The 27,294-nt window shown below is 31.0% G+C and overlaps 4 protein-coding genes across 9 annotated transcripts; 2 read left to right on the top strand and 2 right to left on the bottom strand.

The window, feature by feature from the left end:
• The first annotated feature begins 337 nt into the window (after positions 1-337).
• LOC136774341 (uncharacterized) lies at positions 338-5,784 on the top strand. Of its 6 annotated transcripts, XM_066728572.1 has the most exons (13): positions 338-488; positions 814-949; positions 1,057-1,439; positions 1,921-2,033; positions 2,093-3,734; positions 3,801-3,931; positions 4,551-4,640; positions 4,696-4,806; positions 4,865-4,962; positions 5,133-5,300; positions 5,364-5,402; positions 5,479-5,579; positions 5,643-5,784. In XM_066728572.1, the coding sequence occupies exons 2-13, from the start codon at positions 890-892 to the stop codon at positions 5,659-5,661; spliced, it is 2,955 nt and encodes a 984-aa protein (XP_066584669.1). In that variant the 5' UTR covers positions 338-488; positions 814-889; the 3' UTR covers positions 5,662-5,784. The 6 variants fall into 6 exon arrangements, 4 of the variants coding, with proteins under 4 accessions (XP_066584669.1, XP_066584668.1, XP_066584667.1 ...); XM_066728571.1 differs by having other exon boundaries at positions 814-1,439; positions 4,696-4,770; XM_066728570.1 differs by having other exon boundaries at positions 814-1,439.
• Positions 5,717-7,452, bottom strand: LOC136774343 (uncharacterized). Its single transcript, XM_066728577.1, has 3 exons — positions 7,140-7,452; positions 6,808-7,008; positions 5,717-6,722 (listed from the first exon to the last, which is right to left on the bottom strand). Exons 1-3 carry the CDS (start codon positions 7,199-7,201, stop codon positions 6,668-6,670), a joined length of 318 nt encoding a protein of 105 aa, XP_066584674.1. The 5' UTR covers positions 7,202-7,452; the 3' UTR covers positions 5,717-6,667.
• Positions 7,453-15,184: 7,732 nt separating this feature from the next.
• LOC136774653 (uncharacterized) lies at positions 15,185-17,492 on the top strand. The gene is made up of 2 exons (XM_066729069.1): positions 15,185-15,290; positions 16,951-17,492. Exons 1-2 carry the CDS (start codon positions 15,185-15,187, stop codon positions 17,490-17,492), a joined length of 648 nt encoding a protein of 215 aa, XP_066585166.1.
• Positions 17,493-19,179: 1,687 nt separating this feature from the next.
• Positions 19,180-20,612, bottom strand: LOC136774652 (uncharacterized). Its single transcript, XM_066729068.1, has 3 exons — positions 20,477-20,612; positions 20,134-20,290; positions 19,180-19,975 (listed from the first exon to the last, which is right to left on the bottom strand). Exons 1-3 carry the CDS (start codon positions 20,610-20,612, stop codon positions 19,180-19,182), a joined length of 1,089 nt encoding a protein of 362 aa, XP_066585165.1.
• Between the last annotated feature and the right edge of the window lie 6,682 nt (positions 20,613-27,294).

Here is a 27,294-nt window from a genome sequence, read left to right as displayed (position 1 = left end):
TGTAATTTAAGCTCATCGGAAACAGCATTTAACCTGTAACAGAAATAAAAAAACCACAAAGTATATTTTCTTAATAATTTACAATTAATTCAACATTTCCTATTAACTAATACTCATCTGATATTTTTTGTTCATATATTTATTAAAATCCAATTTTTTTTTCCTCTTATTTGCTTTTTAAAAATATTTATTCTTCTGTATTTCTTCAAAATACAGGTTAATTTAGGTTTTGACAGCTCTTTTGACGTCAAAGAGATAGCCGATTTCAATTTGACGGTGTCCACTAGAATTCCCTAGATAACCCCTTGCCTTTCCCAGTTCCCAGTGTTCCCACTGCTTGCAGTCAATAGCGGAACGGGGCCTTAGCATCATCCATCAAATTACGCGGGTACGGGAAGAAAAATTATCTGATTATTTAACTGCTTAAAAAAATTCCATGCGATAATTTATTAATATTTTAGTCATCATAAATGGATAACTTTTCGGAGGTAAATACCAAAAACTTTATTTTTGTATTTTCAAAAACTACCCGATCAGCTTAATCTTTTTTTTTTATTATTTAATAATAGAAAATTTAATTTAAAAGATTATTCTATAAACACAGGTGTTTTGATTTTACCAAACTGCTGCACTAATATACTTTAATTAAATATATTAAAATAAGGGAAATGATGTATTTAAAGCATATTTATCTTATTTTGACTAACTTTTCCAGTTCAGCAGTACAGCGAAAAAAACAGGCCCAATGTGTGCATGATTTTGTATGTTTCTATAGATGAATGTATTTAACCTTGAAATATTGTTATTTTATAGATAACCTTTGGGAAAGTTGAGATGGATGAAAGATATAAGAAACAGAAAAGGGCTTTAAAGCAGTCTCGTCTGAAGAATGACAAGAAAAATATTTTGTTGGGAAACCAAAGTCAGACTGTGCCTCAAGCTTGGCCAAGTATGTCTAGTATACATCCAGATACATATGATATAAACAGTATGAGATCTGCATGGGGAAGTAAAGTGGTATCAGCTAGTAATAATTTTGGATTTGTTTTATTAAAGGAAAATGGTCCTTTTATTAAAAGAAATCTTGTAACATCAAGTGTGAAAAGTTTTCATGTTAGAAAACATGATAATTCTATAATAATTCCACCTCCTAAAACAATTAATATTCCATGCAGTTCCAGAAAGGTTAAAACTGATACAAACAAAAGTTCTTCAATGTCTAGTTATAAATCATTTTTGGATTGTCATCAAAGTAATTTTGATAGTGAGAATTCTGACTCAAAGAATAAAACGTCCCTAAGGAAAAATGAGACTCTGAGCTGTAATTCTTCATACCAAGAGCAAATAAACAATGTTAGGAAAGATGAGCGTGTTTTCAAGAACTGGCGTATAATTCTAAACGACCAATTCCAATTAATTATTAAAGGAGAAATAAATAGGTAAATGTATTATTTGCAAACAGAGATGCCTTTAAACCACCCTAGTATGGATATATAAAAGAATACTTATCTTTGTAATTATAAAAAATATCAATTTTTTAGGTAGTTACTTTTACATACATTTTTTATTTATATTCAGAAATGTTTTATGCCTTGGATGTATCTTGAATGCCTCACTCCATATTAGGTTTTTCTATAATTATAGCACACAGAATTTATAGCACTTAGTATCGTTGTATTTAATCAAATTTTAAAACTGATATTTTTTTTATTGCTTTTTTAATTCAATAAAATTTACTGTTTATTATAAATTTTATTGTTTTTTTACAAATTATATTCACTCAATACTAAATTGAATCATACACGAAAATATAGAATGCTGTTAAAATCAAATTATATGGAACTTTCTATTAGCCAATTAGAGAAGAGCCCTGTGTATTTTTAGTTTCTAAAGTTTGTTATAATATTTTTCATGCTTCAGTGGGAGAATTGCAAGAAGTAAGCCAGTCTTGAGGAGATTGTCTGCATCCATTGTTGAGTCTATTAACAAACATATCTATCGTCTTGAAGGAGATATAGTAGATAAAAGAAGAGGTAAATAAATATCAGTTATCATTTTAATTTTCAAAAATGATTATATATTTTTTTAATAGAATTACCTGACTATGTGAGAGGCAAATTTGTTAATGGTTTTCCTGACGATTGGGAGAATGTTTATCAAATGTGGAGATCTTTTGTCTCTAATGGTTCTAAACCTACTTTCCGTTGGCCTAGTGCAATCACAGATAGCGATGACGATCTACAAAGCGAAATAACAGATATAACATTATCATATAAGCCTAAAAGGATTTTGGATCCATTAACTTATACAAATGAAAAAAGATCAGCCATTGCACTTCCTACCAATTCGTCTGAAGAAAATAAAGATATTTCCAGTACTGAAAAAATTATAGAAAACCAACAAAATTTATCTAAAAGTAATGAAGTTTTTGACGCTTTGTTGAAAAATCATAATTATAATTTACAAAAATCTTTCAGTAGTGAAAGAGAAGGGGAGGAGAATAGAGAGAGAAATAAACTTGAACTCCATTGTCAAGAATTTTTAAATTTACTTGTTCAAATACAAGAAACATTGCCAGAAAAACTGTTAGTTTTAGCTGATAATCTAAAAAATAATATTTTCTCCCAAGAATACATTCTGAAAATATTAGAGTTACTTGAACATCTTCATTTTATTATGTCATATACAGAAGACTTAATATTAGCTCAGAACATTCATGTAGCTAGAATGGATGATCAGAAAGAACAAGAGAAGTTAGTAGTAGACTCTGGCGTTGATTATGAAACGGAGAATAGCAGTGCTAAAAGTTACAATGAACCAAGAAATGAAACACCAAAAACTTCCATACTGAATGATATGAGTGAAAGCGAAATTTATTTAGGAGTTCCAAAAGTTTCAGCAGAACTTATCGAAAAGCATTTGGTCATGATACGAAATCGTCATCAGAAACGTCGGATTAAAAGATCAAAAAGATTGAAAGATGTGAAACAGCTAGCGAAGGAGAACCAAATATTAAATGACAAAAAAATCAATAAAAACAAATTAAGAAAATTTTCGAATAGTATAAACAATGATTCAAATTCTGCTTATAGTTTTACGGAAGACGATGTGCCTGAAGTAATACGGGGGAGAACTGATTTACAATCTCATGTAACTGCTGCAAAACCCATAAGCTATAGATCAGAGAAGGTTGATGTAGATTCCAAGTACATAGAAAATATTTTAAACAGCAGGAGTAATAATACCGATAATAATTCTCAAACAGATCCAAATGCTGTACAAATGACTAGGATGTATTCAGATGAAGAATGTACGATGAGTAGCAATAATTCTGCGAACAGTAGCAATAATTCTGCGAACAGTAGCAATAATTCTGCGAACAGTAGCAATAATTCTACGAACAGTAGCAATAATTCTACGAATTATTTTTCTGAAAATATATGTTTACGACATGATCGAAGAATGGTATTATCTGATATTATAACTAATCCAAATTCCGAGGAGACAAATAATCCTTCATCTTGTGGAAATCCAGATGACGATGCTAATTATAAGACGAGGTATAGATCATCCAAATCAAAATCTGTAGAAAAATCAATTAATACAAAGTATTTAGAAAATAATCTTGACAAACAGAAAAAGTCTAAAAGCTTAATAGACTGGTTACCTGCAGTGATAAATGTGTCTAGCGGCTCACTGAAGTTTGGTTTAATATTTAAAGGAAACCTATTAAAGTAAGTTATTTTTGAAATAAAACAAAATTGCTATAAACTAAAGCATTTATAAACTATTTTTTTTAGCAACTCGGGGCACATTGATTACTGGAACTTTTCTACAAAGATTGTAAAACAAAAACTATCAGCGAAAAAATTTATAACAGTCGATGACGATATTTATACATTAGTTGGTTCTATGAAGGATACGAAACATGGTAAATTGCTTTATTTAATGGGAATCCGTATACCGACATTACAGGACACAAACTATTTCGCATGTAACGTCCTAATTTGTTGACGGATTGTAATGTTATTTCATGTTTTTGAAAATGCCAGAAGATTATCTACTGAAGTACATTAAGCAATTTAACAAACACTTTTAAAAAAAATTGTGTAAACAAATATATTAATATTCATGAAACAAATAAATTACGAAATCCCCCAACGTACTTTACTAAATAGTGTTCTTGCGTTTCCAAAAAGTAAAAAAAAATGCAGCATCGTCATTACTGACGGATTTGCATTTTTTTTTACTTTTTGGAAACGCAAGAACACTATTTAGTAAAGTACGTTGGGGGATTTCGTAATTTATTTGTTTCATGAATGTTAATATATTTGTTTAAACAATTAAATTTTTTTTTTAATTTGCTCAATGTACTTCATTAAATAATCTTCTGGCATTTCCAAAAACATGTAATAACATTACTATTCGTCAACAAATGAGGACGCTGTATGCGAAATAGTTTATGCCCTGTAATGTCGGTATACGGGTTTCGTTAATATATTATTTTAATAAAACTGTTTTTGATTGTCTATACCTAATGAATTGTTTAGTTATTCCAAAAATGCTACTAGCAGAATGTAGAAATGGCTGTCCCACAAAAATAGAACATTTTTGTAAAATGTGGAAATTGCTGGAAAAAAGTAAGTAAAGAAGGCAATTTTTGTATTGGAGAATAAAAGTGATTAACTATTTCAGAGGTACAATTGTTAAAACCAGAAACTGATCATGACTCAACTGTCGATACTTTAGATGTTTCCGTTAGTTCTAGGGGTAGGAGAATTTTCCCTCCTTTAAGTTACTGGACTGGTAAATATTATATTTTTAGGAAAATGTAATTACTCCTAACATGTCTGTTAATTTTTAGGCGAACGAGTAATTTTAATAGACGGCATCTCTCATTATAGTCCAGGTATGTCGCCGAAGTTTGAAAATACATCACCTTCGCTAAGCCCTAAAGTAAAAGTGAGTTAATAATTATCTTTGTAATTATTTTGGCGTAAAAAATTACTAAAACTGTAGGAGAAGCCGGAAATGACTATTAAAATAGATACTAAAATTGTTGCCTTTATAAAGTTAATCTCATAGGATTATTATCGTTTTTGAAAGTAACTGTAACATTATTTGTTAATAAGGCCAAAAAGAAAGATGCTACTGTGAGTTCGAAGACGGTCAAAAGGGAAACAACGAATAGCTTCAATTCATCTAAGTGGTTAACTATGAATACTAAACGAAGAATTATAAATAGACTGCAGTTTCTTTCCACCGATTCAAGCGACAATGAAATTAGATGCAGTATTAAAGTAATTTATATTCATAAACTTAATTTGTTAATAAAATAATTAATCTATTATTTTATGTTTTAGAGACGAAAGTCGAATGAAAGTCAAAAAAATACAGAAACGGTATGTAATGAGTAGTGCTAAATTTGTTAAATAAATATATATAAAATTTTCATGTTTTTAAACTTACTTGTTTTAGGTGGATAAAGATAAGCAGACTTTACGAAGGAAACTTAATTTGAAGACCCAACAGAAATCCGAGTTAAAAACGACTAATCCAGAATCTAAATCTTCTGTCTTGTAAGAGTTTTTTTTTATTTAAAATGTAAGTTGTTCTTTACAATAACATACCAATTTATTTAGGTATTTAACGAAGCAATAATCAACAATAATGCAGAATTCACCTCGTGAATTGACCTACAAACTTTACAATGGTACTATGAATGGTGATATTTTTTCCGAAGATCAAATGTCTATTATTTAAAATTAACGTAAAACGTAAAAGGAGTATTAAAAAAAAATGGTGAAATGACAAATAGAATTCTGTTGTATCACTTTAAGAGATTTAATATTAAAAAGTGTTTAAAGGTACTGAGCCAATGAAGGCTCTTAGTTATTTAGAATAGTAAGAGTATAGTAAATTATAATTAATCGTTTATTTTATTTATATTACAAAAGAATATCAATTTAGTTCAGTGAATTCAGAGATCCAAAGTAGTTTTGTTTCAATGATTTTCCGTGTACTAGAAGCTTACTGTTTTAATTGAAAAAATAGTGCACAATATCTTCATGATAAAGAGTTTGGTTTAAAAAAAAAGCTCAATCACTTGTGTATAATATTATTTTACAAGAATAAAATATAAGTTTTACACTTTAATTTTAAACAAATTTTTGTAAATCACGATCTCGTGCAAGCTTATTAAAATAGCGTTACATTAGTTTGCTGTAGAATGAAAGGGACAAATAAAATCGCTGCTCTTTTTGAAGATCATAAATGATATATATATTTTTTCATGCAATCAAGAGCAAAATTCTAGAAATAACTAATGAAAAGGGAGCAAATATATATAACATTTGTGAGCAAAATTTCATTATTTTTAATGTTTATTTATTAACGGTATTATTCCACTTTTTTGTGTTCGTACTATATAAAATAACTTTGAGAAAATATGCTTCAATAAATAACAGTGTATTCGCGTTAAGCATACGTTCATCGGGGTAAATTTTTCACGATTCAAAAGAAAACCATTCTTCATCGTATGTAAGATTAAAATATTAACTAATTATTAATAAACTGATAATTGACAAATGAAGTTTCACAGGTAATAAGTTTTGTACCTCTGCGGCCTCTGCCTCGTCCTCTTATTAAAGTCGACCTTTTCAATTGTTCATAGATGTCTCCTGATTGAGATTCGATGAGTATCGTGTAAAGGGTTGAAAAAACTGTTTTTAATGGATTACAGTTAGCAATATGATGATATAATATAAGGAGAGTAAACCTAATATGCACATAGAGCTGAGTTGTTACCTCTCATCGTACAATGGAGTACCGTCCCCACTGAGAGACATACTCCGGGGATTAGAATTCGTATGCGGAATTCCCCATGGTGATTTGTAAGAAGAGGGAGTGCGACTGAACGTCTGTCGACTTCGCGGAGTGGACCTCCCTGACGAATCATCATAACTACGTGGTGTCTTTCTCGATTCCTCATATCTTGGCGTGCTACCTCTGAAAATTTTAAAGATTTAATGAGGTTTTAACCCTTTTGACATTAACTCTTTACAGTTACAGCATCACTAATTTAATTCAAATTAGATTCTTACCAGCTGGAGATATTTAAAAACATTTATTTAGCTTACGAGACTTTTGGAGCGGGTTCCTTCAATCTTGACCATGCTTCAGCTTCTTTTTTCCAATCCATAGAATCTCCTGAGGGAGTGGATACAGGTGGTGTAGGTCTGAGTTGGGGTAGACCTATGGTGAGTTGGAGTCATTGTGGGTGGCGCAAGGTGGATAAACGGTCCTTGATGTTGACTTGGCGTTTGTTGGCTCACCATGATGAGGTGTGTGATGTGGCGTTTGATAAGGTGTCATGAACGGGGTTTGTTCAGATGGTGTGTAAAGGGTATTAGCAGAGATGAAACGGGAGATTGCTCATGCGAGGTCCCGAGGCAATCCCTACCGGTAGGCGGCGCTGGTGTTGGCAAACGCGTGTCTCAGGTCCATCTAACCCCTAACGCCATCTATCGGAAGAGACCACGAAGCACGAGCGTTAAGCTTAGAATAGGGTAAAACATATATGCATTGTTGCCAGAAAGCGGAATAAAGAGAGAGCGGAGATATTTTCTCGGACCTCTCTGTCTTTCTCGCTGTTAGCTTCTAGCAGAAGAGTCGAGGCAAAATCTTTCCGTTTCGCTTTGCCGAAAATCTACCAATATTCGATGTCATTTATATTTGCAGGCCAATGCCTTTATACATGATTTTTTCAGCATATTTATTTATCAGCATTGACTTATTTAAATCAATAATAAATTAAGGAAATGCGTATTTGATATATAATAATTATTTTAACTATAATTTCATCGTTATATTTCGCTTATTTCCGTAAAATCTGAATTTCTTTAGTTTATTATTGATTATTGTAAGTCAATGGCCATTAAAAAAAATTTAATCTTAAAAAAAAAAAGAAAAGTACCGTTCAGGAATCGAACCCGGACCCACAAATCGCCACGCTATTACCTTACCGCCTAGACCACGAGGCTTCTTCAGTGCACCGTAAACAGATAGTCTTTTTAAGGGCTTGAAATCTTCTTTTAAACCATATAAATAAACGAGCAACCGACAGCTTTATTCTTTATTATTCTGTCATAATGGTACACAAATTAAGGAATAATTATATTTTGAATAGTTTTCAAAAGCTTTTCCAATAGCCAAGAACGAAGATAAATAATCAACGCTCGCAGTTTCCGTTCTTGGTTATTGGAAAAGATTTTGAAAATCTACATTATATAATTATTCTTTAATTTGTGTACCATTATGATAGAATAATAATGAATAAAGATGTCGGTTCTTCGTTTATTTATATGGTTTAAAAGAAGATTTCAAGCCCTTAAAAAGACTATCTGTTTACGGTGCACTGAAGAAGCCTCGTGGTCTAGGCAGTAAGGTAATAGCGTGGCGATTTGTGGGTCCGGGTTCGATTCCTGAACGGTACTTTTCTTTTTTTTTTTAAGATTAAATTTTTTTTAATGGCCATTGACTTACAATAATCAATAATAAACTAAAGAAATTCAGATTTTACGGAAATAAGCGAAATATAACGATGAAATTATAGTTAAAATAATTATTATATATCAAATACGCATTTCCTTAATTTATTATTGATTTAAATAAGTCAATGCTGATAAATAAATATGCTGAAAAAATCATGTATAAAGGCATTGGCCTGCAAATATAAATGACATCGAATATTGGTAGATTTTCGGCAAAGCGAAACGGAAAGATTTTGCCTCGACTCTTCTGCTAGAAGCTAACAGCGAGAAAGACAGAGAGGTCCGAGAAAATATCTCCGCTCTCTCTTTATTCCGCTTTCTGGCAACAATGCATATATGTTTTACCCTATTCTAAGCTTAACGCTCGTGCTTCGTGGTCTCTTCCGATAGATGGCGTTACGGGTTAGATGGACCTGAGACACGCGTTTGCCAACACCAGCGCCGCCTACCGGTAGGGATTGCCTCGGGACCTCGCATGAGCAATCTCCCGTTTCATCTCTGGTATTAGCAGAGGGGTGCCTGGTGACACTGCCGTGTTAACAGAGTTGCCAAGTGTAGTACTTTCGGTACTACCGTATAGTACCTGCTCATCAGCGTTGCCAAGAATGCCAAGTCCGCCATGTTGGATGATACTACGCTGTATAGTTTGTTGGCGAGAATTGAAAATATATAGTAAGTGTGATTCACAGGATGCTTACGTTCAGTGATCTGATGCGGGTTAGGGTTAGACCCAGTTTCAGAGCTGCAACTTTCGAAAAAACTCTAGATGGATCCGAGTCTAGTGAGGAGGCTTCCGCGAGTGGATCTGATCGGATCCGGGTTAAAGGGGATTAAGGTAGGACGTACTCAGACGTGATCGAAATTCAAAACAGCATTGGTAAAATTTCAATAAGCAAATAAAGGTAAACTTAGTTATAAACTTTTATTATTAACATTTTATCACGTAGTTTTTTAATTTCATCAGGTAAAAATAAAAAATTAAGAAGAATTAAATTATATTTAAAATGATAACCTTAATCTTATTTTTATTGTATTTAAATGGCAATAAATTTTCTGTATATTTGCAATTAATTACTAAATTTTTTCAGAAATAAAGATGGATCAATACTACGCTCACAATAGATATGTAGGTATGTAAAGTTTAAATGTAGTACAGAATACTAAAATAGTAAAGTATTCAGTTTTATTAATTATACTTTAAATTCCTGCACAACCCAAAACATTGGAGTGAAAAAAGTGTATTTGCATTAATTATTAAATCTTAATTTCATTAGACTTTATTAAAAGGAAATATTTTAATTAATACTTTCTTTTTTTTGACAGATCTGAATAAATATTACTGGACAATTGGAAGCACAAAATTGTTGTTGGAACATGTAAGGAAAAATAAAAATATAATACAAAATAAAAATATTGGTCAAAAAAAATTATGGGAGGTAATTGCTGCAGAATTAGGTAAAAAAGGATATTTAGTTAATGGCAAGCAGTGTTCAAATAAATGGAAATCCTTTAACTTGTTGGTAAAACCTATTGCTATTGGTCACTTGTCCGTTTTTGACACTTCAATCACGTCGGAATACGTCCTACCTTAACCCCTTTAACCCAGACCCGATCAGATCCACACGCGGAAGCCTCCTCACCAAATCCGGGTTAATCTAGGGTTTTTTTCGAAAGTTGTATTACTGCGACTGTAGTAAACCCTAACCCGGATCAGATCACTGAACGTAAACATCCACAGAGAAGAAACGAAGTATAGTGTTTTAGGTATAATAAGCTCTCAGTGCTTTAGGACGTGTTTTGGGCCGTGTTCCGTTATTGACTGTGAGTAGTGTGAGTACTGAAAATCTATAGTTTGAACGGAGCATTGTAGGCAGCTCTGCCTGCAAGGTCTCCGGTTGCTTGTGTGTCTCGATATTTTTTATCCGATTCTGCCATAAAATTGCCGGACTATATTTTTTACCTCAGAATAAAAATATAGGCAAAGATGAGTTCAGCAAGACAAATCTTGTCTTGATCGGACGTCTAGAATCTGAGAAATCCATTAGTTAAGCTACAAATTGTTTAACCAACAAATACTTAAAAAATTCATATCTCGCGAACGGAGTATCGTAGAGAGCTCTGCGAAGGCTTATTTTTCTTGTCTCGACGTATCCCATCCGATTATGCGATAAAATTGCATGACCATATTTTTTGGTGCAGGATGAAAATATGCACCAAGACGAGCCCAACGAGACTAGTCTTGTCCCAATCCGACTTCTAGAACCTGAGAAATCCATTAGTTAAGCTATCAATTGTTTAACCAACAAATACTTAAAAAATTCATATCTCGCGAACGGAGTATCGTAGAGAGCTCTGCGAAGGCTTATTTTTCTTGTCTCGACGTATCCCATCCGATTATGCGATAAAATTGCATGACCATAGTTTTTGGTGCAGGATGAAAATATGCACCAAGATGAGTCCAACGAGACCACTCTCGTCTTTATCGGATTTCTAGAAGGCGAGGAACTTGTTAATTAAGCTACAATTGCTTAACTAAAAAGTATTTAAAAAACTTATATCTGGGCCATTTTGGAGAGGTCTGGGGTGTCTCTTTTCAGCCTAACTCGCCTAAGAAAATGTATATGCTTCTGGACTCTTTGGTTTCTGAGATCCTTAGAAATTTACAAACATATTAGAAATCCTGTATTTAGTAGACCTAAACTGTGTATTACGTATATTACATTTAGTGAGATGTAAACACGAATGAATGCTCTCTATGTATAAAATGTTTAGCTTGAACCTAAACATTGCAAACTCGTTAAAGTGTCTCATCCATATACACGTTTTTGGCCCTAATTCATCTTCCCTATAGTTGTATAGATATATTTAAGTTTAAAGTTGTACACAATAGTAGTTATGAGTACGTCCTAGTATCTACCTATACTGACTAATAGTGTTTGTTATTTACGCGTATATATGCGTATTTGCGTATATATGGATATATAAATGTAGAAGTTTTTACTAAATGACAGTTATGGGTACGTCCTCGTATCTACCCATATTATACATATATATATATTTTCGTATATAATCATATATAATATATACTATGTATAAGTATAGGCAGATATAGGGACGGTACCTATAACTACCGTTTAGTAAAAATTTTAATTTGTGGGGTCCGTCCTCATATATACCTTCAGACTTATTGAAGTTATGGGGACCGTCCTTACTTGTACCAGATGTACCGCTAAATACCATTTTACACAAGATTTGGTCCCCTTATCTAGCCGATTAGACATATATATATATATATATATCAAACAAATCATCTGGAAGTCATATATTTAAATTTAAGAAGGATATTGTAATAATAATGTAGGGTATATGTATAATAATTTTATTAATTTCGTTTGTTAACAAATTAATGCTATTTTCGTATCTTTCTACGCTAAAATAAAAATATTTGCTTAAATTATAAAATTATCTAATGTAGATCTGTTTTACCCTATTCGAAGCTCTGCTGTGTTGTTTCGCATCAGTTTAGATAGATGGCGCGAGGGCATAATCATCTGGAAGCTAAACGATGGGATCGAAGCGCCGCCTACCGGTAAGGATTGCTTCGGGACACGGCATGAGCATTGAGCAATCTCCCGTTCTCTGCTGTCTGCTAACACCAATCTCCTATGTCCCGCCGTTAGAGAATCACCCTGTATATAGTTATTTTTAAATATAAAAATTGGAAAAATATTAAATTTTATTTCCTACGATTTTTACTGTAAGCCTTAAAATATAAAGAAAATTTATTATAAGTACTTTTTTGTAATTTCTAAATATTAATTTAAGAAATATTTGTGACATTTATTATATTTACTTTCTCGGTAAACTTCTCTTCTACCGACGCCTATCAAAGGTCGTCGTTAAGTTAACGATAGAATTCGGTAGCGACCGAGAGAGAGAGAGACATTTTTAACGACAATTATCGAAAACTTTGTGTTACAGAATCGCTCTTAGCGATATCTCTCGGTAACTCGATTCAATTACCGAAAGTTGTCGGTAACTAGTTACTGAATCCATATAGACGGAAGTTACAGAATATCGCTCTTTTCGTTACTGCAATGTACTACGCTATAGGTTGTGCAGTATTTCGGATCCTACGCTATAAGATGTGTAGTATAGTGCCTGGATAATATGTAGTTGATGGTATTGCATTCCCATTAAGGTACGATTTCACTTGTCGCTCGTCGCTAGCGACAAATGGTCACGTAGTACAAAGTATACTACACTTTCTGCTTATTCTGTCGCTAGCGACACTGAAATAAAGTTGGATTTATCCAACTTTTCAGCGACATCGCTAGTACACAGAGGGAAATTGAATCGTGTGTGGTTCGGCTAGTTTCACTCTGTAATTTAACATGGAAAATGATATACTACACTATAGTTAAAAGCACACACGATTCAATTTCCCACTGTGTATCGCCCGTATCGCCTGTATCGCTGCTCGTATGTATTCAACGGAACGGAACAGGTGGATCGTGTGAATTTTAAATTTGAAAAATGGATGGAAATTCAAATTGAAAATACATTTGTCATATTTATAGCAAGCCGATACATATGAAGCTAAAAAATAATATAATGAATAATTATTGTAATTAATATATAAGAAACGTTGAATATAATTAACCCAAAAAACAGGCTTTGCTTGTAAAATAATACGGCATATATACAGAGTGAAGCTGTTATACCGCCCTAGAATATAGATGCAAAAAGACGAGTATCTCTTTAATTATAAAAGATATTCAATTTGTGCATAGGACCTTCTCGAATTCTCTTATTATTTGCTTTCGCAAAGGTCATATATAAAAATTGAATATCTCTTATATAGTTAAAAAGATATGCATCTTTTTCTACTAATGTTTTGGGGCGGTTTAAGTTCCTTACCCTTTATAGATTTCTTACTAAAAACAGAATCTTAAATTGTAACATTTTTATTACAAAATAAATTCAATTAAGTTTTATTATGAGTAACATGTAACAACAATTAATTTTACTAATAAAATTATCAAACTAGGGATAATCATAACTTTACTAATGTAAATTATTATTTTCTGATATATGAACTATATAATTTTCATCCTCTCATGCTATATAGGAAAATGAAGGAATTATTTTCATAACAAGGATTTAAGAAAACATTCATTTCAAATATATATGAAACCTTTATTAATTCCTCATTCAATATATGTGCATACCTCATAACTTTTGATTATTATTATAATATTCACAATTTTTTTATACATATGCAAATTAAATTCAAATGTCATATACCAAAACACGACACCACAGTCACTACACCTAAGAAACCATTATGCGATTGCTGCTAGCGATTACCCGTTTCCTTCGTTCCTACATTCAGGACCCGCCTCAGAATATGTCGCTGCTAGCGACGAGCGACAAGCGACAAGTGAAAACATAGGAGAGATAAACTGCATAAGTTGAGTTCGGAATTAAACTCTTTTCACTGGGTCGGTGACAGTTTTCCTAAAAATTTTGTACACTCTGTTGCAAACAGTTGGCAGTACTGATTGAACTATAGATAAACGTACTATACCTATTAATTATAGTTTACAATCTGGCATCGCTGTTAAAATACATAAAACAGGTTAACTTTAAAAAATAATATAAACGTCATGAATAGTTATGTAGAAAGGTTAATTTAACTTGTAATTTCATATTAAGAAGAGCTGGCAAGGAAAATAATTTTAGATAAGTTATCTTTTTTTTTATAGATACAATTTTTAAGATGAGTTAGAATATATTGCTTTGTGTAATATAGTCTATTATTACAGGTTACTTTGAGGATTTCAAGTATAATTTTTATCATTAATTATTAAATGTATGTACATACACCATCATCGAAGAAGTAGAAGATGGAAGAAACCAAGGAGTAAGGACGTTTCCGTAAATGAATCGGATTTTCAATCCTGATTAAACACTGCAGAAGTGCAACTAACTTAGGGAAAAAATATATAAATTCCCTAGATTTCAATCGGATTATGGCTTTCCGTAGAATGCAATCGGATTGAGATTGGTCTGACTATGAGAATGATCAAGAAATCTGTATCATCAAATTTACAAATTATAGGATTAATTGCTAAAAGTTTCGAACTTAAACTTTTTCTATCTCACATCTCAGTTTTTCATAAATTAATTGTGACTATTCAAATTGAGAGAAAGTAGCTTTTTTTAGATATACTTTTTCATTTGTTAAAAGTACCTTTACGTTTTTACTTTAATTCTTATATTCAGTGTTTCTTTTTATGCAATTTCTGTATTAGCTATTCGCTATGTGCACACCTACACATTGGTAGTCAGGTAAGAATGTGTAGTGATGCATATGCATAATAGGTCTGTTCTCGTTGCCTACATTTTTCACACTTTGTGCACTTTTTAGGGTGTCAACTTATACAATGGACAAAGACAGAAATACGGAAAGTGTAGAAAGTGTTAAAAGTGTAGGCCAACGAGAACAGACCTAATATCAGCGCTGACTGTCGGTAAATTTTGTCACTTTTGTCGGACTATTTTTGTTTATGTATATTGCTGCACATTCTTACCTGATTGCCAACGTGTAGGTGTGCACATAGCGAATAATGGATGAAGAAGAAGTAACTGAAGATGCTATTAACAGAGATGAAACGGGAGATTGCTCATGCGAGGTCCCGAGGCAATCCCTACCGGTAGGCGGCGCTGGTGTTGGCAAACGCGTGTCTCAGGTCCATCTAACCCCTAACGCCATCTATCGGAAGAGACCACGAAGCACGAGCGTTAAGCTTAGAATAGGGTAAAACATATATGCATTGTTGCCAGAAAGCGGAATAAAGAGAGAGCGGAGATATTTTCTCGGACCTCTCTGTCTTTCTCGCTGTTAGCTTCTAGCAGAAGAGTCGAGGCAAAATCTTTCCGTTTCGCTTTGCCGAAAATCTACCAATATTCGATGTCATTTATATTTGCAGGCCAATGCCTTTATACATGATTTTTTCAGCATATTTATTTATCAGCATTGATTTATTTAAATCAATAATAAATTAAGGAAATGCGTATTTGATATATAATAATTATTTTAACTATAATTTCATCGTTATATTTCGCTTATTTCCGTAAAATCTGAATTTCTTTAGTTTATTATTGATTATTGTAAGTCAATGGCCATTAAAAAAAATTTAATCTTAAAAAAAAAAAGAAAAGTACCGTTCAGGAATCGAACCCGGACCCACAAATCGCCACGCTATTACCTTACCGCCTAGACCACGAGGCTTCTTCAGTGCACCGTAAACAGATAGTCTTTTTAAGGGCTTGAAATCTTCTTTTAAACCATATAAATAAACGAGCAACCGACAGCTTTATTCATTATTATTCTGTCATAATGGTACACAAATTAAGGAATAATTATATTTTGAATAGTTTTCAAAAGCTTTTCCAATAGCCAAGAACGAAGATAAATAATCAACGCTCGCAGTTTCCGTTCTTGGTTATTGGAAAAGCTTTTGAAAATCTACATTATATAATTATTCTTTAATTTGTGTACCATTATGATAGAATAATAATGAATAAAGATGTCGGTTCTTCGTTTATTTATATGGTTCAATAGAAGATTTCAAGCCCTTAAAAAGACTATCTGTTTACGGTGCACTGAAGAAGCCTCGTGGTCTAGGCGGTAAGGTAATAGCGTGGCGATTTGTGGGTCCGGGTTCGATTCCTGAACGGTACTTTTCTTTTTTTTTTTAAGATTAAATTTTTTTTAATGGCCATTGACTTACAATAATCAATAATAAACTAAAGAAATTCAGATTTTACGGAAATAAGCGAAATATAACGATGAAATTATAGTTAAAATAATTATTATATATCAAATACGCATTTCCTTAATTTATTATTGATTTAAATAAATCAATGCTGATAAATAAATATGCTGAAAAAATCATGTATAAAGGCATTGGCCTGCAAATATAAATGACATCGAATATTGGTAGATTTTCGGCAAAGCGAAACGGAAAGATTTTGCCTCGACTCTTCTGCTAGAAGCTAACAGCGAGAAAGACAGAGAGGTCCGAGAAAATATCTCCGCTCTCTCTTTATTCCGCTTTCTGGCAACAATGCATATATGTTTTACCCTATTCTAAGCTTAACGCTCGTGCTTCGTGGTCTCTTCCGATAGATGGCGTTAGGGGTTAGATGGACCTGAGACACGCGTTTGCCAACACCAGCGCCGCCTACCGGTAGGGATTGCCTCGGGACCTCGCATGAGCAATCTCCCGTTTCATCTCTGCTATTAATGAAGGAATAGGTATATATTCAAATATTGAATCTGTTTAAAATGGACATGTAAATTAATGTAAATCGTTAATTTTCTTTATAGATTCCTGTAAATTTAACTGGAATTATGATCAAACAAAGTTATTGATAGATGAAGTTCAAAAGAAGTGGAAGCAACTTAATAAGAAAAATTGTTTTTCGAAAAAGATATGGAGAGAAATTTCTGATAATTTTAAGAAACAAGGGTATTCAGTATCAGATGAACAGTGCTCTATCAAATGGAAGAATCTAAAACAAAAATTTAAAAGTATTAAAGCTCACAATAGCCAAACAGGAGCCAATAGAAAAGATTGGGTATATTTAGATTATTTAGAAGATATTTTGAATCCAATGCCTGAAGTAACACCTATTTCATTAGCATCCAGCAGCAAAGGCTTCAGATTGTCAAGTACAGGTTGTAACGAAGACAATGAAATTGAAAATGCTTGTTGCTCAGTACCTTTAAACAGATATATAAAGAAACGTGAAAGAAATGAGAAAATAACTTTAAAAGATATTTTTATACAAAAAGAAGAACATCATCGTGAGAATATGCGAATGAAAGAAAAATTTTACAAATTATTAAAAGGTAATACAAAGTTATAGTGGACTGACTACACTTTTTATTTTGATTATCACATATAATCTTATGTTCGTTATTTATGCTTATCTCTCATAAAAAGTTATAACGTGTTACATGCTTCGAATTGAAAAGTTTTATTTGTATATTAAAATTTTTAGTTATAAGAAAGCATGATGTGTCGACTGTTTCAGATTTTTATTTAATTTTAGAAACTAATGTTTTTCAACTGTTTGATCCTATAATAATTTAAAACTTTTAAAATAAATATTTTATTTAATTCTCTGTGATATTAGGTAGTTCAATAAACTAATTACTTGAGAATATCATTTATAAATATTATTTTTACCTAAAGGCAGAACATAGAAGATTCTGTATTATTTTAATGTAGCAAAATTACTATTTTATATATAATTTAAGTATTAAACATACTGACTGAACGAGATTAGTTAAAAAACAATTATATATATGTTTATATAACGAAGAATAGAAGCTAGAAATCTAAAACAACCGTAGAAACTTAACTATCTAAGCTATTTTTTAATTTGATAAGGTTTTCGAAATATTTTTTGTATAAATATTTTATGAACTTAGAAATAATAGTTTATTGATTTTACTGACTTTCTGGAAAATTCTGAATATATATAGATCGTACATTTCATACTTTAAGATATGCATTATATGCTATTTAAAAATATTTTCCTACATTTTGTCCTTTTTAATCGTAAATGGAAAAATATATTTTATATTTATTATACCTTAAAAAAACATAAAATTCTAGTTCTATTGCAAAAAATTTCTGTATCCATTTTCAAAATTGAATTAAAAACTGTTATTACTTCAAGTTTAAGGAAAATTAAGGATCGGTATCAGATGGAAAGTCGACAAGCCTTTAAATCCAACATTATCGACTACAATGTAAGAGTGCAAATTTTGATTGGTAGATTTTCAGATTTTTGTTTATTAAGTTAAATATAAAACTTGCTTGCTTTCCATTACACTGGCCCTAAGAATCTACAGGGTCTTTTCCTAACAGCGGAGCATAGGAGATTCGTGTTAGTTGACTATAGTACTCGGAATGATGGAATCTGAGAGCGCTGATTGGTCAATATTACGTAGTACCAACAGATAATAGGCCGTTACCAATAGTTGGATACAAAAAATGAAATTCATTCGCTATATTGGTGTGGAGAATGTTTACATGCTAATCCTAGCAGAAAGAGGTGTAAAATGGAGAAATGTCAAATGGTAAGGTTACTAAAGTAAAAATTGAAAATAATGAATGAAAATTACGAATATTCTTCATTTTCATTAAAAGTATTCAATTTTTACTTTAGTAACGACAACATTTGACATTTTTCCATTTTACACCTCTTTCTGCTACTACGATCAGCATGTAAACATTCTCCACACCAATATGGCGGATGAATCTCATTTTTTGTACCCAACTATCGGTAACGGCCTATTATATGTTGGTACTACGTAATATTGACCAATCAGCGCTCTCAGATTCCATCATTCCGAGTGCTATAGTCAACTAACACGAATCTCCTATGCTCCGCTGTTAGGAAAAGACCCTGTATATATATTAAATACAATTTGATCATTTTAAAAGATAAACATTTTTTAATTTAAATACTAATATATTTTACAAAACAATTACATTTAATGTAAATTTCATATTCTTTTGCCTACTTTAAATACGACCATCAATCAGTTTATTAAATTAGCTATAATATTACGTTTTTCCTCACTATTTGTAAATATATTTTCATCATAATCATTAAAATCATCGTCATTATTATTTTCTCCATTAATGTATTGTTCGTTGTCACTAATCTCATCTTCGTTATCTATACAAATGTTGTGTAATACACAGCAAGCTAATATAATAAGAGGTACCATATCCACATTAAACATGTAGATATAATTTAATTTTCTAAACCTACATTTTAGTAGTCCAAAAGCTAGCTCTATTATTATCCTTGTGGAACTTAATTTTTTATTATAATTAATTTGCAGTTCACTTAAGTGGCCATTATCTTTATACGGTGTAAGTAGAACTCGTGATAATGGATATGCCGAATCACCAAGCAAATGTAGATATCCCGGACAATATTGTTCCCTGTTATTATCTATCAGATGTTTTAAATCACTCAGTTGCCAAACCCGAGCGTCATGGACGCTACCACAATATCCAGCAAAAATGTCTATAAATTTCATGTTGTAATCACAAACTCCTTGTAAAATTACAGAGTAAAAGCCTTTACGATTTATGTAACTGTTGGGATTTTCTGTAGGAGCACTTATTGAGATGTGACATCCATCAATAACACCCACAACTCCGGGGAAATTGCTAATTTCTTCAAATTTGGTTGCATTCCGCATTAATTGACCATTTGTAGGCCATTTGATATACTCATTAATATGATTTTCTAGAACATGTGATACGTTAAACACGCACTTCCAAACTATATCTTTGCTCATATTAAACCTGTCTGCAACTGATCTGTAAGTAATAAATATAAAGATTCTATATATGTATTTTGTCCATTATATATACAAAAACATAATATTTCTATGATTAATATTATTGAGACTAATATTCACTATTTATATTTCACTAAATTAAAAATAGACACTTGTATAATATCAGCTTACGCTTACCTATAAACTTCCTGGTTTCCTAATATCCACAGTGTTACGGCTAACTGTTTACAAGGTTGTATTTTAGGATTACCATTTCTCCGCAGTAAAAAAGGACCAATTTTATGTAACAAGGTTTCAAAGGTAGATTTGGAAAGACGAAAGTGTGATTTAAAATCTAAAAATATGATTGTTGCATTAACATAAATGTATATTATTATTCAAATTGCAACAACTACGGATGAAGGAAAATTTTTAGAATAATTTGAAAACGAAGAAACTACTCAATTCTATAAATGTATTAATGTTTCATGCTTTATTGTTCAGTAACCAATAAAATTATATAGCAAAACAAATAAATTACCTGATAAGGAATAATTACATAAAACTCTTTCATAATACTGATCAATTCTGATATGACGCTCTCTTCTTAAATGAATGAAATCATCAGACATATCATCTTCACCAAATAAAATATTAAAAATTATTGACAGATCCATTGTAAATATACTATTGGTTATTAAATATCAACTGAAATTTAATTTTAATTAACAGCAGTTGAATATAAAGATAAATTGATAGGAAAATATTTACAAGTATTTAAATGTAAGGAAAATTAAGAAAGTCAGAATATGTAAAGACTTAAAATGTAATAGATTGCTCAGGCCTCAGGCAATTCCTCTATAATTGAAGTAGTTTGATCTGGTTTGATCATTCTGATTTCTGATAGACCAATCTCAATCCGATCGCATTCTACGGAAAGCTATAATCCGATTGAGATCTAGGGAATTTATATTTTTTTCCCTAAGTCAGTTGCACTTCTGCAGTGTTTAATCAGGATTGAAAATCCGATTCATTTACGGAAACGTCCCAAATATCTACTTTGTCCAAGAAGCAAAATAAAGTTCAAGCAGTTTTATGATATACATTCTAGAGCAATGAAAATTAATGTTGCGTACAAGACGAAGATGCTGAATTTAGTTAACAAAGGGATAGTGTTTTCAAAGAATGTACAATTATATTCAAGCTTCTTGTTGGAAAGTCGTATACTTTTGGAAGAATAACGTAGAGGAAATATTAAAAGAAGCAAACGATTGAGTCAAGCAAATTCGCAAATAGTTATAGAAAGGTGAATTATAGAAGAACTTAAGAAGAAAAATAGTTTTAGATAAGTTATATTTTTTATAAAATTACTTTTATTAAGATGAGCTAGAACATATTACTTTGTGTAACATAATCTATCATTACAGATTAATTTGTGGACTTAAAATATAAATCATGTGTGTACGCATCATCAACGAAGACTTAGAAAATAGAAGGACAAAAATTCCTAAATGAGTAGAGCATGTAAGAAATACACAGCGATACACAAAAATACATACATTTGTTGGTTGCTAAAATATGAAGCAGCAAGTGTTTAAAAAGAAATATGCCAGCAAAATTAAATTAAGCAGCAACACGTAACTCCAACTTTAAGAAATATGAAAGGCAACAATGGTTTTTTAATACACAGAACTTATATTTCTGAATTATATTGTCTAATGCCATTTATCAACAAATTGTAAATTTTTATCAGTTTAGAACAAATTAATGTGTAGATATAAGTTGTTATAAACTTGATTTTGATTAAAATTCCTGGTTTATTCATTTTTAAATCCACATAATATAGCTTACATGCTGAGTTAAATAATTACTCTTTTTTTAGTTACTGAAGATGAATAATGGTAAACCTTTACCCTGTTTCAATTGTTTTTAAGTTTCTGTTCAAGACTGAATTTATTAATTACACAATGTCAATTGAAAAAAAAAAAAGATTTGGATCTTTAATTCCTACAGATATCATATTAAAAGAAAATATAAGTATCGAATGTTAGTATATATTCTACTTTTAATCTAAATTATGTAACTTTTGTGCTTTTATTTTTATAGCTATAATTGTAATTGATATTTTGGAAGGCGTTTCAGAGGCTATAATGTCAGGTACATATTTAATGATAAAGACCTTGATTTTTTTGCAAACTTATAAAACAATATCTTTTTTCATTGCTTAGTTGCTTTTTGATGAAAATAAAAACAAATATTACAAAAAGTGTATAACAGTGTAGAAAGTTTACAAATAAGAATAGGCGCAAACTAATTGATATAGTTTACCTAATATCTTACTGATTTGAAAATAATATTGGCATTCTATATATATAATATTTATTTAAAATTATAAGTTTTTTAACAGTTTCATTAAGAGATACATTTTTTCTTGTAATAGATATCTGAGCTGTGTGGATAGCAAGAAAAATTGCAAAGGACGAGGCATATATAAGCATGATGAATTTTTTCTTATGCATGATCATGACCATTCCCCAAATTTAAATGACATTAATAAATTAAATTTTGTTAAAAATGTTAGAGATTTAAGTGGTGCGATAGATGCTAGACCTAAAGAAATATATACAAGTTTGGTTACGTAAGTTTTAAAAAGCCATTAATTAAAGTTAATTCGATTTAATATTTGTAATGATCTTTAAAAGTTCGCATTGGATATTACTTTATATAGAAGACATCCGGAATATGGTAGTATAAAATTTAATAATTGCAAAAGAACAATAATAAGATATATTAATAAGAATAAAAATCGAAGCAATATAATATTGAAAAATAATACATTAGTAGAATTAGGAGAAGTTTTAAAACAAAATGAAAATTTATTGAAATATAATTTTGGGAATGAAACATACAAACTAACAGTAGAAATGGTCCCCTATTTAGATGCTATTAACATTATATTGTTTGATCAAAATTTCTTTCATAATTTGTCTGCAAACGTAGACAAAATTTTTGTAGATGCTACCTTTCAAAGCGTTCCCAATTTAAAGGAAAGAAAGAAAATGCAATTATTAACAATTTTAGTTAAACTTAATAATGGAAATACTAAAGTAAGTTAAATACTTTTTCTCAAAATTTTCGTCTTTTAACAAGAAAATAAATAAAAGTAAATTTATTTAAATAATGTTAATTTCTCTAGGCTATTCCATGTATATGGATATTAATGACTAACAAAACTGAAAATAATTATAAAGCAATATTTAATTTTATAGCAACAAAGTTTCCACTATTAAAACCTAAATTATCAATGTCTGATTATGAAGTAGCTTTGAGTAATGCTTTAGAAAAATCATTTGAGACATTAAGAGCAGCTCATTGTTATTTTCATTATGCACAAGTAAATTATTTGATCTATATATGTACATATATTCCTTGAAATTTGGTTTTTACTCAATTTTATATATAATACTAAATTAGAAATAACTTTTTATAGGCATTAATCAAAAAAGCAGAAAATTTAAAACTAGTAAATAAAAATATGAATGAAATTAATTGTCCCGAACGATTTATTGTTTTAAAAAAAGTGATACTTTTAGCCATTTTGCCTCACAATTATATAGTAAGAACATTTAATTTACTAAGAACAGAAACAAATAAAGAATTTGGTGAAAAGTTTGAAAAATATTTTCCATACTATGAAAAATATTGGCTCCAGAAAGTAACACCTAAACAATTTTCTGTTTTTCAATTGAATGACAGGACAAATAATGTCTGTGAGTCTTACCATAGAAATTTAAACAAAACATTGGGTAAAGCACCTCATCCAAATGTATTTCTAAGTAAGGAAATCATATTGAAATTATCCTTGTCCTATTTAACTTTCTTTATATTTAATCTTTAATTCAAACATTATCTTTCAATAATAGGTGTTGTAAAATCATTAGCTAAGTGCTCCAGATTAGATTTTGATCAAAATCATACTTTCAAACAAGAAAAGAAACGAACAAGAGAATTTAATATTGAGGTAAATAACTTAACAACAAATATATTAAAAATAGTTGAAGATACAACAGTTGACCTAAAAGAAAAATATATATTAGAGTTATTTAATAATTTTACGGAAATTAAAAAGCTAACAATTTTAGTAGAAGAAAACATGATTAAAAAATTAGAAAATATCAAAACATCTAAACAGGAAATAAATCTTAATGAACATGAGCTCACCATTATAATAGAGAACGAAAATTATCATGAAATATTGACAAAATTTATTCATTTGCAAAATAAATACCTCAATGAAAATGATGAAATTAATTTTATTATAATTAACAAAACATTAGAAAATAAAATGTAGTATTAGAAAAAGTAATTATATTGCTTCATTTGAAATAAATAATTAATCAAACAGTAAAACTTGAGTTACGTGTTGCTGCTTAATTTAATTTTGCTGGCATATTTCTTTTTAAACACTTGCTGCTTCATATTTTAGCAACCAACAAATGTATGTATTTTTGTGTATCGCTGTGTATTTCTTACATGCTCTACTCATTTAGGAATTTTTGTCCTTCTATTTTCTAAGTCTTCGTTGATGATGCGTACACACATGATTTATAGTTTAAGTCCACAGATTAATCTGTAATGATAGATTATGTTACACAAAGTAATATGTACTAGCTCATCTTAATAAAAGTAATTTTATAAAAAATATAACTTATCTAAAACTATTTTTCTTCTTAAGTTCTTCTATAATTCACCTTTCTATAACTATTTGCAAATTTGCTTGACTCAATCGTTTGCTTCTTTTAATATTTCCTCTACTTTATTCTTCCAAAAGTATACGACTTTCCAACAAGAAGCTTGAATATAATTGTACATTCTTTGAAAACACTATCCCTTTGTTAACTAAATTCAGCATCTTCGTCTTGTACGCAACATTAATTTTCATTGCCCTAGAATGTATATCATAAAACTGCTTGAACTTTATTTTGCTTCTTGGACAAAGTAGATATTTGGTTTCTTCCATCTTCTACTTCTTCGATGATGGTGTATGTACATACATTTAACGGGATCCCTCAAGCCCTCTGTAGCCAACATTACGGAATGAAAAACGAGGGAGAATTGTCCAGCGCTATTTTTCAACCGATTTCAATGTTTTTGGGCTTATTGGAATCGTTAGGACTCGCCTTTCGTCATAAATAAAGCCGTATTTTCTAAAAAATGTAAAAAAATAAAATTGTTTAAAAATTCGCATTAATAATATTTAAACGCAAAATAAATCGAAAAATCGGGCTTCTTTATGACGAGGTGCCAGACCTAACGATTCCAACAAGCCCAAAAAGATTGAAATCGGTTGAGAAATAGAGCCGTACCATTGTCCCGCGTTTCTGAGGTGGGCGAAAACCAAAAATTTGTAGGAAGGCAGCTAGGCTTCCGCCCCTCTCGTGGCTCACGCTAACGTGTTCCCCCACTCCAGCATCGAAACTTACTGCGAAGCTTTCCTCATATTTACGCTATTCCCCTATCTGTAGCTATACACATATAAATACCGTTAAAATAATGTTGAGAACATTTCATTTCGCCGATATAATGAAATTGCTAAAAATGCAATTATCATTTTGAAATAAAATTGTAGAAAAGGAGATTTCGTAATGCTTGAAATATAGGGCATACGGCGAAACGCGGGACAATGGTACAGTCGTATTTTTCAAAAGAATTTGATGAGACTAATAATAATTAAAGCCATTCTTCATGTAGATTGTCCTAAAGAGCTCGCATTTTCGATAAAGCCTATAGTTTTTCAGCTATGAACGATTGAAGTTGCACGGCGCACAAATACATATTTCTTCTCTCGCGTAGATCAGCTGTTGTGCACGTCCATCTTCAATCGTTCATAATTAGAAAACTATAAGCTTTATCGAAAATGTGAGCTCTTTAGGACAATCTACATGAAGCATGGTTTTAGTTATGACTAGTCTCATCAAATTCTATTGAGAAATACGCCTGTACCATTGTCCAGCGTTTTAACGTAATTTCTGGTCTTCAAGCGTCCTGACTCGTTCATGCTGCAATTTATTTCGAGCAAAGTAAAAATGCATCAACAAGTTGGGTGGCATCATTGAATAGAGCGTGAAAAGGGGAGACGCTTTTATATTTTCATAATTTTGCAACGCTTCTTTTGGTCATTACAACGTGAACTGTAAAAAGATGCATACTCGAAGTAAATAAAATTAGCTTCCCCTCTCCCCTCTGCAGCTTGTTGCCTCGTCCAGCGTATGTACACCAGCATAGTAGGCCTACTTACATACGGGTGCGACTGTGTTAGTGACTCGTGAGTGTACTGTAAACAAACACACATTGCGTTTACCATGTATGTATGTGCGTCTTATTTTCAATCGCGAAATTGCCCTTCTAAATTTATTGCATTGCACCTTCTACGACAAGCTTTATAAGATTAAGAAATACTCATAGCAGCATGTACATTATCGAGAACTTCTAATGTAATTTTTCAATGTGCAATCGTACTTTTATTTGTTCCGAAATAAATTGCAGAATGAACGAGTCAGGACGATTGAAGAGGTGAAATTACGGCAAAACGCGGGACAATGGTACGGCTCTATTTCTCAACCGATTTCAATCTTTTTGGGCTTGTTGGAATCGTTAGGTCTGGCACCTCGTCATAAAGAAGCCCGATTTTTCGATTTGTTTTGCGTTTAAATATTATTAATGCGAATTTTTAAACAATTTTATTTTTTTACGTTTTTTAGAAAATACGGCTTTATTTATGACGAAAGGCGAGTCCTAACGATTCCAATAAGCCCAAAAACATTGAAATCGGTTGAAAAATAGCGCTGGACAATTCTCCCTCGTTTTTCGTTCCGTAATGTTGGCTACAGAGGGCTTGAGGGATCCCGTTAATAATTAATGATAAAAATTATACTTGAAATCGTCAAAGTAACCTATAATAATAGACGGTAGAGGGTAAAGTGCCATAATATTTTCCTATAGCAAATTTAAGGAACTTTGGGTGAGTAGTTTATATTATGCAGCACATGCCCTCTACCGTCTCATCAACTATAAAATAATATGATATAGTAATGTTCATCCTTCCTTAAACATTTATGTACTGTATGAGGTTAATTTGGAGATTATGAAATCATATATTTTTTCTTTCAGTTACAAAATGTTGACTGTATAATAGTTTTGAAATGCAAACTATTCTTATTTTTTATTGAAATTAAATAAAACTTATTCAGAAAACATACAAACACATTTTGATTATGCATGTCTACACAATTTAGTGGATACATTGACGTGTTTAATATTATCCTTTACTAAGGAGCGAACTCATAAATAGGTAAAACT

The sequence above is a fragment of the Prorops nasuta genome, unplaced genomic scaffold, assembly GCF_024137725.1.
Source record: "Prorops nasuta isolate Cenicafe-Biocafe unplaced genomic scaffold, Cenicafe_Pnas_1.2 PNAS00006, whole genome shotgun sequence".
Classification (NCBI taxonomy): Eukaryota; Metazoa; Arthropoda; class Insecta; order Hymenoptera; family Bethylidae; genus Prorops; species Prorops nasuta.
This window is presented reverse-complemented; position numbering and strand designations above follow the sequence as displayed.